The sequence below is a fragment of the Anabas testudineus genome, chromosome 10 (genome assembly GCF_900324465.2).
Source record: "Anabas testudineus chromosome 10, fAnaTes1.2, whole genome shotgun sequence".
Classification (NCBI taxonomy): Eukaryota; Metazoa; Chordata; class Actinopteri; order Anabantiformes; family Anabantidae; genus Anabas; species Anabas testudineus.
In genome coordinates, this window is record NC_046619.1 from 8,789,160 (window position 1) to 8,804,126 (window position 14,967).

At 41.1% G+C, this 14,967-nt stretch overlaps 1 protein-coding gene across 1 annotated transcript; it reads left to right on the forward strand.

Moving 5' to 3' along the window:
* Window positions 1-2,955: 2,955 nt before the first annotated feature.
* mtnr1c (melatonin receptor 1C) lies at window positions 2,956-11,568 on the forward strand. The gene is made up of 2 exons (XM_026357982.1): window positions 2,956-3,151; window positions 10,638-11,568. The coding sequence occupies exons 1-2, from the start codon at window positions 2,956-2,958 to the stop codon at window positions 11,501-11,503; spliced, it is 1,062 nt and encodes a 353-aa protein (XP_026213767.1). The 3' UTR covers window positions 11,504-11,568.
* Window positions 11,569-14,967: the final 3,399 nt, after the last annotated feature.

The following is a 14,967-nucleotide window of genomic DNA, read 5'->3' on the forward strand; positions in this document are numbered from 1 at the left end:
AATTGACATAATTTAATCAAACTGATCATTTAGGCCCACAATTGACAGTTCATACTTCTGTGAAATTCAATTTGTAAACCCACAACGCCTGGATGAAAAAACCCAAACTATGTGTTTATGGAAAGATACTATACTAACAGGGTTTATTAAGAAAATACATACAAATACAATAAATAAATAAATAAATCTCTGCAAAGCTTAAAGTTACACAACACTACTCTGGACTCAGGGGTTTTAGCCAATCAAAGACCAATATCCAATCTGCCCTTTATCTCTCAAACCCTTGAAAAAGTAGTTTCAAAGCAATCATGTGACTAACTGTGTAGGAATAACCTGTATGAGGATTTCCAGTCAGGATTTAGAGTACATCATTGTACAGGTCACTAACAATCTTCTATCTACATCATACATAAATTAAATATCTAGAACTGCCTTCTTCTTCCTGATGAATATTGCTAAAGTTCGGAGCATCCTGCCTTAAAGTGATGCTGAAAAACTAGTCCATGCATTTGTTACTTCCATACTGGTCAGTTGTAATTCACTATTAATAGTTTGTACCAACAACTCCTTAAAAAGCCTCGAGTTAATCAAAAGTGCTGCAGCCAGAGTTCTGACTGGAATTAGAAAGAGAGATCATATTTCTCCTACATTAGCTTCTCTCCGGTGGTTCCAGGTAAAATCAACAATAGAGTTTAAAACACTTCTCCTCACATATAAAGCACTTTATAATCAAGCTCCATCATATCTTAAAGACCTCATAGTTCCATTCTTCTTAAGCAGAACAGGTTCTCCTGTGAAAAAAGTTCAGGTTCAGAAGGCAGACACCCTCGCTACATTTAAGACTAAATTTAAAACGTTTCTTTTTATAAAGTTTACAGTTAGAGATGGATCAGGTGACTCTGAAACATCTCTTAGTTCTGCTGCTATAGGTTAGTCTGCTGGGGGACCTCTACTGATACACTGAGCTCCTCGTTTCTCCTCTTGCATATAAATTCAAATGCTACCATTGTATGTCATTAACTTTGTCTTTTCTCTCTCTCTCCCTCTCTCTGTAATTTTATGCAGGTATCCTTGGCCCCAGAGCTGTTTATCTCCAGAGTTGGATTTTCTATATAAATCTGTGTACAGTAATATTTTGTAAGGTCTTAAACCTGAAACACTGTAAAGTGCCTTGAGATGAAATCTGTTGTGATTTGGTGTTATACTAATAAAATTGAATCCAATTGTCACTCCAACTGGACTTGTTCAATGAAATTTCTTGCAGGTACATGACCACATCTCCACCAATGCAGCCATTGTGTTAAACGACCTCTGTGTGAACACAGCCATGCTGTTACAGTGTAATCACTGACTGTCATCATTCATTTGGAAAAATAGTTCAGGCACACCTGTTTTCATCATAAGCTTCACATTCTTTATTCTCTGTCTTGATCTTACAAGAAGGAGGCACCGAGTCTGTTGGATACTGAATTTCCCCTACCATGTACAACCCCCTTGTCTGAGCACTAGCAGGACTGCGGCTCTCTAGGACCAGGGCTGCCTATGTCTAAGAACCAAAACAATTTATGCTGATTCCAATCAAAGCATGAAAGCTATATGGTGCAGTATATAGGATAGGTGGTATAAGCAGTGTAAATAGCTCACTGGTAGAACATGATTTCAATTTACATACACCAACGCACATGTGCACTGTGAATACAAGTGAAGCTGAATGTTAAAGTCACCATTTGTGGAATGCGGTTGTTGTTTTGTCTGTTGCTTTTCTCCGCTTTCCACTAACCCCACCAGATCCAGGCAGATGGCCGTCCACCCTGAGCTTGAACCCAACACAAATATGTTCACACGTGACTCTGTATATGTCGTCTTCATCGAGTCAAACTGAAAATAATCAGCATTCACTACCAGGAAATCATCTTTTAATCACTTAAAGTAATTTTTTACATGTTCAGATCATGCTGCAACCTCTCATACATGAATATTTTCAGTGATTTTAATTCTATTACGACAGTCAACTGGATCTATTTCAGTTTAGCAGGGTCAGTGTCACAAGATAAAACAAGACATTATAGTTGAATTGAAAAAGAATTGCCTTCAGGGTGAGACTTCTTCAATATGACAAAATGTAGAACTTTACATAACACTAGTAATACACAATTTATAATACTCCCTTAGTTGTAAAATATTTACAGCTTGTTTGTGTGTGTTGTTGTCTCTGCCGGACACATGGGGGCACTGTTTCCATGCACACGACAAGCTCAGTTCAATTCAGTAAGAAACCAAAACAAGTTGTTAATGGAAACTGTTGTAAACCAGTTCTAATAGGCTGCACCACCCCTGCCCCTACGTGCCACACACACACACACACACTCATTCAGACGCATCTCCTGGCTGTAATTTAATTAGAGTGGCGCAGAAGAGGGTGGTCAGGACGCACAGACTAATTATAGTTTTGAAACAGCTCACAATCCACTGTGTGTGTGTGCTGCTACCAGGCGCTTCTATGGACCTACCTGCAGACAGAAATGAACACAAGCGCAGTTTTTATTAATGCCATCATCTCCCATTTCCATTACGCACAGGAGAGCGCTCGCACGCTTGCCTAGCGAGCGCTCCTCTCCTGGCAGAATGGAGCGGCGCGCACGGACACTCTCGGTGACTCGTGAGGACGTCGGTGAGACGCGAGCCTGTGCCACGTTTATCACATCTCAAATCAATGTATTCGATTTCCCTGCATGCGTAAAGTACATAAAGCCGCTGTTGTAATCATCACGGTTCGTGTCCTCTTGCTGTTTCCCCACAGGAGGAGGAGCATGGAGACTCAAGTTCAAGACTCCCTCCAGTAAAATGTTTCATCATTTTTTTTTTTTTTTATTGCTCTGTGGACTTTTTTTTTTTTTTTTTTTTTCAACTAAACACTGGAGTGTTCCCAGCATGAACGCTGCACCCTGAGGGGAGATGGATTTAGAGGTTAAGGATGTGAACAGGTCGAACTGTTTGTCCAGCAATGACAGCGACCGCGACCCGGGCGCCTTCTCCGGCGGAGTGTCCACTGCGCTGGCCAGCGTGCTGATCTTCACCATCGTGGTGGACATCCTGGGAAACGTGCTCGTCATCCTGTCTGTGTACAGGAACAAAAAACTCAGGAATGCAGGTGAGAGCTTAAAACGGAGAGATTTAAAGTGGTGAGATGTAAATAAATTATAGAAAAAAAGCGGCTTTAATGTGACATGTGCAAAGGCTAGAGACAAGAAGACGCACAGGGCACAGACTATAAACGCAGCCTTTTGAATTTCATTAAAAGCTGTGGTGAAACACTTGTTTCATTCACATGTGTCCAAAGCCAGCAGGGGAAAGAAAAGAATATTTGTCTCATTGTGCTACAGTGGATGATGATGATGAGTGTCCTGCTTTCCTCTCTTCATTCACATCTAAAATGATCTAATACAACATGTAGCGTGTGACCTCTGTCTTTGACAATCAGGATGCTATCTGAAGGGAGCCTCCTGTCACAGTGTGATGGAGTTTCCACTGCCCTCATATCTCTTCATAAATAATAGCACCATCTTTCCTCCATTTGGCTTTATCCTTGGTTTCTCCATCCCCAGATAAATCACACCCCTTTTTCATATCAGCACCTATAGACACGGGCCACATGAACTTCTGTGTCCTTTGTTAAACACAGCCTCATATTTTGTTGTATTTGATGTTTCCTGACAGCAGCGTGAAGGTGAGGAAGATATTTGTTGTGGTCATTTTAATGCCATTTTTCTTTCCAGGCAAATATGTCATCATCCTTCATTTCCCTCCTTTTTCCTTTCTATCAAACAGCTGTTAAGTCAGCGGCTGTCGCTTCCTGTGCCGTACACTATTTTGGACAGAAGTTCCTAACCACAATTATTTCAGACCTCCTGTGCAAAGTAGTTAATGGTTGCTCATATGCAGATAAAACCGATTTACCAAAACAAATAAAAACACATACAGTGGCACGAAAAAATATGTGAAATGTCATGGCTTTCTGCATTAATTTGTCATAAAATGTGATCTGATCTTTATCTAAGTCAAGAGTATTAACAAATATAATGGGTCTGAAATAATAACACAAAACAAATTCTTTCATGTCTATTTTGAGAAAAGTATGTGAACCCTTGGAATAATGACCTTAAAAAAGTTCATTAGAGTCAGTGTTAGCATAAGTTTAAAACCTAAACTAAAATCAGTTTGGGAGGTGTGGACTAAAACTAAAATGAGCTTTCAGAGGATCTACAATCAGTCAATTGTTGATTTACATAAAGCTGGAAATGGTTACAAAATTATTTCAAAGAAAATCACCAGTCTACAGTCAAACAATCTAAAAATGGAGATACTTAGGACTGTGGCTACTCTACCAAGATTTGAAGGCATCGGTGGAACTGGCTAACATCTGCGTTCATGAGTCTACAGCACTTAAACATTGAACAAGCAGGGTGTCTATGGCAGGACACCATGAAAGAAGCCGCTGCTAATTGAAATAAACATTGCTGCACGTGTGAAGTTTGCAAAATAGCACATTGACACTTCACAGCAGTATTGGCAAAATGTTTTGTGGACTGATGAAACTCTATTGAATTCTATCATCCAAATCGTTAAGTATGGTGAAAGACACATAATGAGTTGGGCCTGCTTTCATGTATCAGGGCCTGGCCAGCATGCCATGTATGTGGGGGAAGATGAATTCCCAAGTGTATCAAAAAATTCTTCAGAATATCAGCTGAAACTTTGTAGAAGTTGGGTGATGCAACAGGACAAGGACCCAAAAGACACAACAGAATGGCTTCAGAAAAACATAAATTGCCTTTTGAAGTGGCCAAGTCAGAGTCCAGACCTCAACCCAAAAGAGATGCTGTGGAACGACTTGAAGAGAGTCACAGACATAAGACGTCCAAAGAATATGACAGAGCTAAAGCAGTTCTGCAGGAAGAATGGGCTAAATTCCTCCTGAATGAGGTGCAGATCTGATTCACAGCTACAGGAAGCGTTGGTTGAGTTTATTGATGCCAATGGGTGGTCAACCAGTTATAAATTCCAAGGGTTCACATTCTTTATCCACTTGCACTATGAGGTTTTATGATTGTTCTCAATAAAGACATGAAAGGTCTGAATTGTTTTGTGTTATTTTAGACACACTATATATTTTTAATACTCTGTAATTAGATGAAGAGTAGATCCCATTTTATGACAAATGAATGCAGAAAACCATAAAGTACATACTTTTTTTTTTGCCACTGTACATACACAACGAGTAGAAATCAATAAAGATGAAATTTGTTTTATAAAACAATAAAACAGACATTAACTGTATACAGTATACATACAGTATACATACAGTATTTTCAGAATGTCACTGGACATTCTCAGCAGTAAACAACACTGACGCCCTAAAGGTTTTATGACATAAGAGGAAGTGAGAGACAAAAATAATGTATAGAGTAAAATTGTAGAGTCACAAAAGCCCATTAGACTCTAATTACACATTCACACCTTTATGATTTTTGTTTTCTAAAAAAGAACAGGGCACTGCGATGTAAAGACTGGCTGTAAATAGCATAGAACATATATAGAGTGTGTATTTGATGTCATGCTACTTTGAACTTAAAGGTCCAGGAGATCAAGCATTGCACCGTGAGTCCCGGCAGCTCTGTGGTTAAAAGTGAACTTAGGAAAGTCCTCTGCTGAGGGCAAAGTCTAAACTCAGTGATCACAACATGGTGCACGATGCGCCGTGATGGGCGGGTGTTTGGGAAAGTGAGCTTTTAATTACCATTTCAAATGCATTACACAACACATGCAGTGTGCTCCCCTGTACACCAGTCAAAAGCGGTTTTGGTGAGCAGTTTAGGAGCCCGAAGAGTAATTTGATTATCCGGTTCAAAAATGGCACAGTTGACTGGTCTCAAACAAGAGGGCAGGAGTAAATGGCCTGTTCAAAAGTCTTCCCCACGCTAGTACACCATGAACAGTGCACGGATTGCATACCTCATGTCACTGTTCTCCTACTGTACTCTAATTGGACCGGGTGACCTGGCCCCATCGATCGGCAGAAACCTGAAACTCCATCACAAGTTTGAAACCTTCCCTTCAATTTCATGCTATCATTTTTATTTATTTTTTTCATGTGTGTCCTTATGTGACTGAAGTCGTTTCCTCTATTAGCTAATCAACAATCTCCTCCTTGTTGTTAAGCTATTTATAGGTTCGGTTCACTTTGTATGAATGTTTAGTTGTACAAATTTCCCGAAAGGAAATCATGGAGACACAGCTGAAGAGCACAGAAGAGCTGTAGAAGATCCTTTTCTAATTCATGATTTAGATTGGGTTGAGGATCACGCTCGGATATACTTTCGTATATGGCTACGAATTCAAGCTTTTAGTTTGCTTTCTCAGACACAGCAGCTTGACCCTTCCCCTGCTCCCTACTTCCTGCTTCACTTTAACACACTACCCACTACCTCATGTGTCCCTCCACTATCTACAGTACCGCTCAACCTCCTGCCAAAAAACATGCACATGTAAAGTAGATGTCGGTATATCTAAGGTCTACGTCATTGTCATCTACAGATATTGGTGGAGAGCTTTTAAGATATGATCTATTTTCCTATGTTTGAGGTTCCGTCAACTGAGCAAATGTAAGAGGATCTAATGAGCAAACCTTCAAAGGATGGAGCATGACACTACAGTATATGACTGCCATTGGGTGTTAACACTAGAGTTTTCCACTGGGGTTATTCATACTAAAAATACACTCATAAAATGCACTCATGAGAGAGAGAGAGAGAGGGAAAGAAAAAGACGAAGGGGAGCAGATGGAGGAAAGAATGAAAGAACGAGGCTGCTGTGTGCGTGCATGCTTGCACCTCCGTGTCTGAGCTGGGGGTCATGGGGTGTGTGAGGTTGAGGGTGGATTTGAATTTTCATGCATCGCATCCAGCCACTTTACGGTCATGAATAAAACCTAAACACTTGAGTGTCCAGAGGAGGGCTAATTGAGTCAGTGGACTTAGTGAGTCAAACCAGAAGCCAGTTTAAATTGACAGCACGGATCCATGGGGAACATCACTTAGCACAATACATTAAACTTGTCTTTCCTTCTCGATAACAGTGCAGCAGATGTCATTTAGTTTTCCAACGTGGTCAAGTAGTAGTGGAGGTAGGACATTGTCAGATTAGGATTATCTAACTAAACCAAATATAAATGATGTAAACACAATCAAATGTTTGCATTACATCTAATCCTCCCTTCTGCTGTAGGAGGCTGTTTCGGTAAAATGTGTGTAAATCGCTCCCATCTCGCCGTGTTTCCAGGATAGTGACTGACGAGCGAACCGCCGCTGCACCAGACGCTGATTGTGTTCAGATGGTCTGATTTCTCTCAGGGCCAGTGAGTCTTATTTTCTCAGACATAAGAGCTCTGAGTGGTAGATGGCTTTTGATGATGACGATGATGTTTTTGGCTGGCCTCGTAGCAGGCTCCATCACCGAAAGGCAACTCGTGTCAGTTTAATGTTAAACTTCTTAGGAAAAAAAAAAAAAAAATCTCTGGCGCCTTGAACATGAGTTCACAAAGTAGTCACTACTAATTCATCAGCGCTAATGTCCTTGCCAAAAGGTTGTTCTTGCTTATTTATGATAACATGACTAAGTTGAATGTAATCTAATTTGGAATATGCACTTGTAGTAATAAGCCTCACGTTGACATTCAGCTGGATTCAAGTGATGCCAGCCCTCCCACGCTTCTCTGTGCATGTAGCTTTCCTTGAAAGGTGTGTGAATATAGCTGGGTGAATCAATGCGCAGTATTTCGTGTTTCCAGTATGAGCGGTGAGAGTGGTGGGATGCAGATGGTGGGTTTGACAGACGAACACAAGCCCTCGAGATTCACATGTGCGCACGGCAGTGCGACTTGTCAGACTGAGAAACGGCTGAGCTGGCGGGCTTTGGGTTTGTCTTTGGGTTGTCTTATCTCCTGCAGTTGCATCTTTTTTTATGTACCCATTCTTATTTCTTTACAGTTCTTGTTTTACTATTCATTCAGCTGGAATACAATGTCCTTAAATATTCCTAGATTCCTATTCCCACACACACACACACACACACAGAGCCTATTTTAAGACTTTGGGTTTATTTCGTGTCTAACATGAATATATGCTGCCGCCTGGTGTGTGTGCTGGTGTTTAATATCCTTCTGCTGTATGTTTTCAATTTATGCCTCGTTTGCCCAAAAAAATGTTGAACGTGACAGACGAGGAGGGAGAGAAATACACTAGGGGTGTAGTCGCACAACTTTCAAGAGACACTTTAAAGCAGAAATTGGTTGATTTGATGCAACATTGCGCTCGCTTGACAGTTTCGTGAGAGTATACAGTAACATCACATCATTACAGAGCCAGTTGTGTCAGATAACTCAAACGGCTACAAGGCAGCTCTCCCCGATGGCCTGTAACCAATCAGCATTGAGGTTAAGCTCTATTCAACTAATTTGTTGATAATAATAGCTCCCAAAGATGTCAGCAGGCACAGCCACTTTCTGTTCCAGGTGCGAGAATATTTTTTTTGGTGGTTGTTGTACAGTTGAAGCATTAATGGTTTCGAGTGATGAGTATCAAAGCCAGACGAGATGCTTAATTAAACAGCGAGAAGGTAATGGTTCCTCCAATGTTTTAATAATGGTTCCTAACAAAACAGAAACAGTCATCTGGCCACTTCACTGCGCTCCTCTCAGCGGTGCCTTAGCACTTACCTCATCTTTTTAAGAAAGGGATAGAGAGAGAGAGAGAGAGAGAGCTATAACGCCGGAGCATGCCCTGTCCAGCCAGCGCACATGATATCACTGAGCCACATGATGTCAGCGAAAGAATCAAACCTCTGCACAGTGACAGATGCACACTGCGAGTACTGTAAGCGTCACAAATACAATCTGACAGATTTGCCCACTGAGCTGACTCGTGGACGAGGAACAAACGCTTTTATTTTTATCTCAGCAGGCTTGAGAGATGGCTCGTGCTGTTTGGTAACTTGAAAATTGTCCGTTTGTGAACGTGCCAGTCCTGTGGAAAAAATATGTGAAAGCAAAATATACATCAGACGAGTCAGGAAGGCGTGACCAAAATTTTTTTTTTTTTTCTTTTATTATTATTGTTGTGTGGTCTTTGTTTCATGTTCTCTCATGTTAGGCACGAAAATTAAAATTAGACTGGTTGCTGAACAACATAGTGTAGCTGTGTTGTCCCTGGGGTGCAGGGATTATAGCCGGCTTTGAATGCTGCGGATTGATGCTGGCCAACATATGTTTTAAATCCATCATATCTGCCAATCAACGCTGTTGTTTCAGCTGTCGAGCGAGCAAGAGCCTTTCCCATTACAACTTCAGGGGAGGCTCATGAGACGTGGGCTATAGGATGGGGTTAAGCAGCACAATGTAATCATACTTTCAGACTGATTCAGTTTTATCATGTAGTTTTAATCAGGATGGTTTGACTCCAGAAAGCTATTTAATGGTATATAAACTGGGTTTATTTGGGCTAAAGCTTCACATCATCACAAATCTCGACTTTTTTTAACATGTGGAGCTCGGACACACAAAAGACCTTTTGTTACCCATCTGTTTAAAGCTTATGAGGAGCTAATGCTTCCTTTTCAAAACACTAATTCAATTGTTATCTATGTTCTTATCTGACACAACAATACTATTTGATTTATTGTTTTACTCTCCCCCACCCAGACCAGCTGCACTGTAACAATATCAGACGTCATATTTTATGATTCATATGATCCTTGTCTTCGGAGCAGATCTGGGGTCACGCCAACATCAGCTTAGACCTCTGGAGGACAGGAACTTGTTCGGATGTAATCGAACACCAAAATTACCCATGTCCTGGGTTTTATGTACTAAACTCAGTGTTCAACTGCCTGTTCCCTGAGGCAAGGAAGCTTTTAAACAAGAACCGCATGATTTGAACATTTTATTGGGATGGACATGCCAAATAAAACACTGCACTTATAATTATTCTGTTGTTTTTGTGGGTGTCAGCATGTTAGCGTTAGATAATTAGCAATAAACACAATGCTGAGGGGAACATCTTTTCTATGAGTATTTAGACATAAATACATACTCTTTTGGAACTTTTTACAGCTCTTTGTGAAGAGGACATGAGTGTCTGTACAGTAAATCACGGTGATCTGCTGTGGTGATATCCACTGGATAGAACTGAAAATGTGAAACTCATGGTTCCAATGAAGGAAATATCAGGCATCACCAAAAGTCAGCGGGATTCATCCTCTGGCCATCATGGATATCTGTGCCACATTTCATGACACAATTGAGGAATAGGTGTTCTGACACTGAGATAGTTGTGACAGTAAAACATTATTCTGGCTTCAGGTTAGCGCGGTACATAAAAGCCTCATTAAAATCTGCTGCAGAGGCCACAGTGAATGATTGTTTGTGATGGGACGTCACAGTTGCACCTCCACTGACCCAGTTTATGTAAAGAAATTTAACCTGGGGCAGAACGGGGGGGAAAAAAAGGAGAGCTGTATGCTTTAATTCTGCACCAATTACAGTCACACTTTGTTTGATACCTGAATCTCTTCTGGTTCTACAGGCAACCTCTTTGTGGTGAGTTTGTCCGTAGCAGATCTTGTGGTGGCGTTGTACCCCTACCCTCTGGTGCTGACTGCCATTTTCCACAACGACTGGACCATGGGTGACTTGCACTGCCAGGCCAGTGGCTTCATCATGGGCCTCAGCGTCATCGGCTCCATCTTTAACATAACGGCCATCGCCATCAACCGCTACTGCTACATCTGCCACAGCCTCCACTACGACCGTCTGTACAGCCTGAAGAACACCTGCTGCTACTTGGGCCTCACCTGGCTGCTCACCGCCCTCGCAACAGTCCCCAACTTCTTTGTTGGCTCGCTGCAGTACGATCCTCGCATTTACTCTTGCACATTTGCTCAGACCGTCAGCTCGTACTACACCATCTCAGTGGTGGTTATCCATTTCCTGATCCCACTGTTGGTCGTGTCTTACTGCTATATGAGGATATGGGTGCTGGTGATCCAAGTGAAACATCGAATTAAACCCGAGCAAAGGACCAAACTGAAACCGAGCGACGTGAGGAACTTCCTGACTATGTTTATGGTGTTTGTGCTGTTTGCCGTTTGCTGGGCTCCACTAAATCTCATAGGCCTGGCTGTAGCTATAAATCCTGTGAAAGTTGCGCCCAACATACCAGAGTGGCTTTTTGTCACAAGTTATTTTATGGCGTACTTCAACAGCTGCCTCAACGCCATCATATATGGACTACTAAACCAAAACTTCCGCAAAGAGTACAAGACAATCCTGCTTGGCCTTTGTGTCCCACGTTTGCTCCTCATGGAGACGTCCAGGTGTGCCACAGAAGGACTGAAGAGTAAGCCTTCGCCAGCTTTAACCAACAACAATGTGGCCGAGATAAATGTATAAACCACTGTATGTTTTACAGGGGAGCTCAGATTACATTTAAAGTACTGTAAGTATTTAAGTTTTCACTGGAGCCTCAATGTGCATGTGTGCCACGATTCAGCCAGTGCCTTTTTCCACAATGTGTGTCATGTAAAAATACAAAAATACAACCGTACTCAAAGAGGACACATTGTATTCCTTTCAGTCATGTCACACACCACTGTTCCTTCATTTTGAGAGGAGATAAGTTGTGTCAGAGCACATTGTGGTCCTTAGAGATGGCGCCACTGCACTCCATTAAAAGACAGACCAACTGTGGTTATTAAGCAAGAAAAAAGATCCAGATCACTACATTGTATTTAACAAAAAACATTTAGAGCATGGCAGCTAGTCACTATGAGACTGATACATATTGAATTCAGTGAGACAGTACACACCATATGGCCTGTTGTTTTTTTCTTTTTGAATGAGAGACTTCACTTTTAAAGTCACATCCCATCATGAGTGCATCACATGCACGAGAATGAATACCGCCTGTTTACTGAGTTCATGAGTACGTCAGCAACAGAGTGAAAATCATTTTAAAAACAGCATTAATGACAGAAAAACCTAAATGTTTGTTGTTTCCCTTCAATACAATAATGAATCTAAATTTAGATTGAGCCTTTTTATTACATTCTCTTTTTGCTCATCGAGGGTTTAATGATATTATTTGGATTTTAGCAATTGAGAATACGAAAACAGGAGTGGGTGCATATTTTGTCTAAGCTCTGGTGAACTTTGAATCCCACATTTCATCCTCTTTTTGTATGAATATCTTCTTCTTGCTGAGAGTGTAGGCTGTATTAATTCCCCATGATGTTGTTCCGCCCTCAGGCCTGTCTTCTGAGCAACTCTGCCTTCACGAAGTACACTGAGAAGATTGTAGGAGCTTCGGTTCTGTAACTGGCCTGTGTGATAATGGAAAAAAAAAAAAACAGGCGTACCTTGTTTTAAAAAGTGAACTCTCTCATATTTTTCATACAGTAGAGTCTTTCTGGTAAACAAACTGTCTTTTCACTATTTATTGCATGCATTGGACCCAGAAGTTTAAAATCCTAGGTGCTCCCTCTAAGACCACAAATACTTTAGAAATTTGAGAAATTATATAAAGTGGCAGAACAGATGATAAACAAAGCTAGCTTTCTGTTTATTAAATGCCTGGAGGACATGATACGCATCAGGAGCCAGAGATGTAATTTCGTGATAGTGCAAGTGTGCCTGAGCACACGTCACCCTAGCTGAGATGAGCTCTGACAGCCTCCCAGCATAGCTTCCACCCAGCAAATAAACCATGAGTGGTTCACCTCACAGGGAGGCTCCAAGATGTCATTCACACAAGACACATTCTTGATATGAGGCACTGTTGCTGGAGTATTAAAGAGATTGCAGCCAATGTCTAATTTAAAGGATTTTTAAAGTTTGTCTTCATATTTCACATTTCTTTCACCTCCGTTCTTTTATTTTTGTGTTTAAGCTTGGAGAGGCCGTCTGTAATGTCAAATTAAAACCTTAGTGTGTCATGTGAAGATGCACGAACAGGGATCTGATTGTGTTTTGGACCTTGGATCAGCACAGGGTGACTCAAACTGTCTTACAGAGACAGGAGCCGTCAAGTTGCAGAGCAGCAAAGTGGCTCAAAACTACTCCATTTTGCTTGCAATCTTACAAGCCATGCCTCTGTAGAAGAGCGAAGCAGCCCACATGCCAGCACAAGGTCAGGCACAGATGAGTGGCTAAAGGGGCTCGAGGGAGGATGACAGTGTTGGCTTTACCACACCAAGGAGTCACAGACTAATGGCAGGGTCATCATTCAGCTCTCTCATCTCACCTTCTACTTTTCATTCTCTCTCCTTTTCCTGTTTCCTGTACTTGCACTTATTTATCCAGCACTCTCCTAAGGCTTCTAAGAATGAGTTTGACATTTTGGGAAGTACGCTTTCTTTGCTTTCAAGATGAGTAGATCAATACGACTCTCACATCCGTCTCTAAAAGTACTGCCAGTGAGGGGCGAGAAGACTGAGTTGGTTCTGCACAAAGGTGAACAAAACAGTTACCACAATCTCTTATTAGCACCTTACACCTGGTTTTCTGCATCACTAAAATGGATTGAATCGCATACAGTTCTGGTAATTAGGGGCAAACATAGGTGAGCATTGTTGCACATCCAACCCATTCATATAAGGGTTTTGGTATAAAGCCAATTTGTACTCGTTCCTGGTCAGGCTTTTACAGATGAAAATGTAGTATTTTTATTCAAACAAGCATCTGATTCACTGCTGTGCTCTAACTTTTAGTTTTGGTACATTTGCTACAAAAACATAAGCGCTGTTGTAGTTTTGTTGCATAAGAACTTTTCAGGCCACATTATACATTTGACTTCTTGTGATTCAAAAGATAAACATCTTCGTAAAATAATCCGTTCCAGTCTTCATATAGCATATTGATAGAAAAAATAGACAGAGTAAATAAATCCAAATACAGTCCTGAGGGCAGGATGAGTAGCTGAAGTGACAGTATGGGTGTGATTCAATTTTACGATCGTAACTCATCACTGTGAGTTACATTTTCTCCATAACATCAGCATTTGCTTTAGCTGCTACTTTGTGTATTTGCTGACCTTTCTTCCAGCTAGGTCGCACCATAAATCTCTACATTGTGTAGAGATATGTCTTTTAAATCTTAAATTATAACATTTTATTGTCACATATCAGATACAAGGCAGGTATCTTTTTTCCCTTCTTGTAAATAAATCTACAAGATATGCAGTGTTCACTTTATGTCACTGAGTATTTATTGCCAAAATGGCATGGGGGAGCAAGATTTGGCCTAAACTGGAAGTTGTCTGAGGATATGATACTCTACTCCCTTCGTAGCCTTGTTTTTACTTGCTTATTTTCCTTCCCTCCTGAGTGGTATGTGAACAGGAGAAGCCTCAGAGAAACAAATTCTCATTTGCGAGAGATAAAGATTATTTCCACAACAGCAGAACCCTGCCACAAATATGGTCAACACAAAATGGATGAGCAATGAGGCATTATATGGCCTAACGCTAGCGTGACAAGATAGATTTTTGCCTGCTGGATGAAGTCAGACGCAAGTCCCCACTTTGCACAGAGGAATTTCTACAGCTCTTGCACATCATTGCATTTTACAGTGGTGGGGTCTCACTGTGGGCCTGCTGCCACAATAGCAAGTCTCCTAATGGGTTTGTGCATCAGGTTTAGCACTGCCTGTGTTCTCATGCATATGATCTGTTCCTACATGGCCCGATGGGCTGTGGGTTGCAATACTACCAGGAGGTTTTAGGTGTTTTGGGTCCAAGGGAGCCAATGAGAGCAGGAAACAGTCATTATGTTGATTTCTTGTCTTTATTTTCTGAATCATATACAGCAGAAAGGATGATGGCTGAATTTATAATGTTTAATTATTTCTACTTGACTAAA

Coding starts and splice junctions, on each gene's coding strand:
- mtnr1c (XM_026357982.1), top strand. CDS start 2,956: ATGGATTTAGAGGTTAAGGATGTGAACAGGTCGAACTGTTTGTCCAGC. Junction 3,152..10,637: donor CAAAAAACTCAGGAATGCAG/GTGAGAGCTTAA, acceptor CTGGTTCTACAG/GCAACCTCTTTGTGGTGAGT.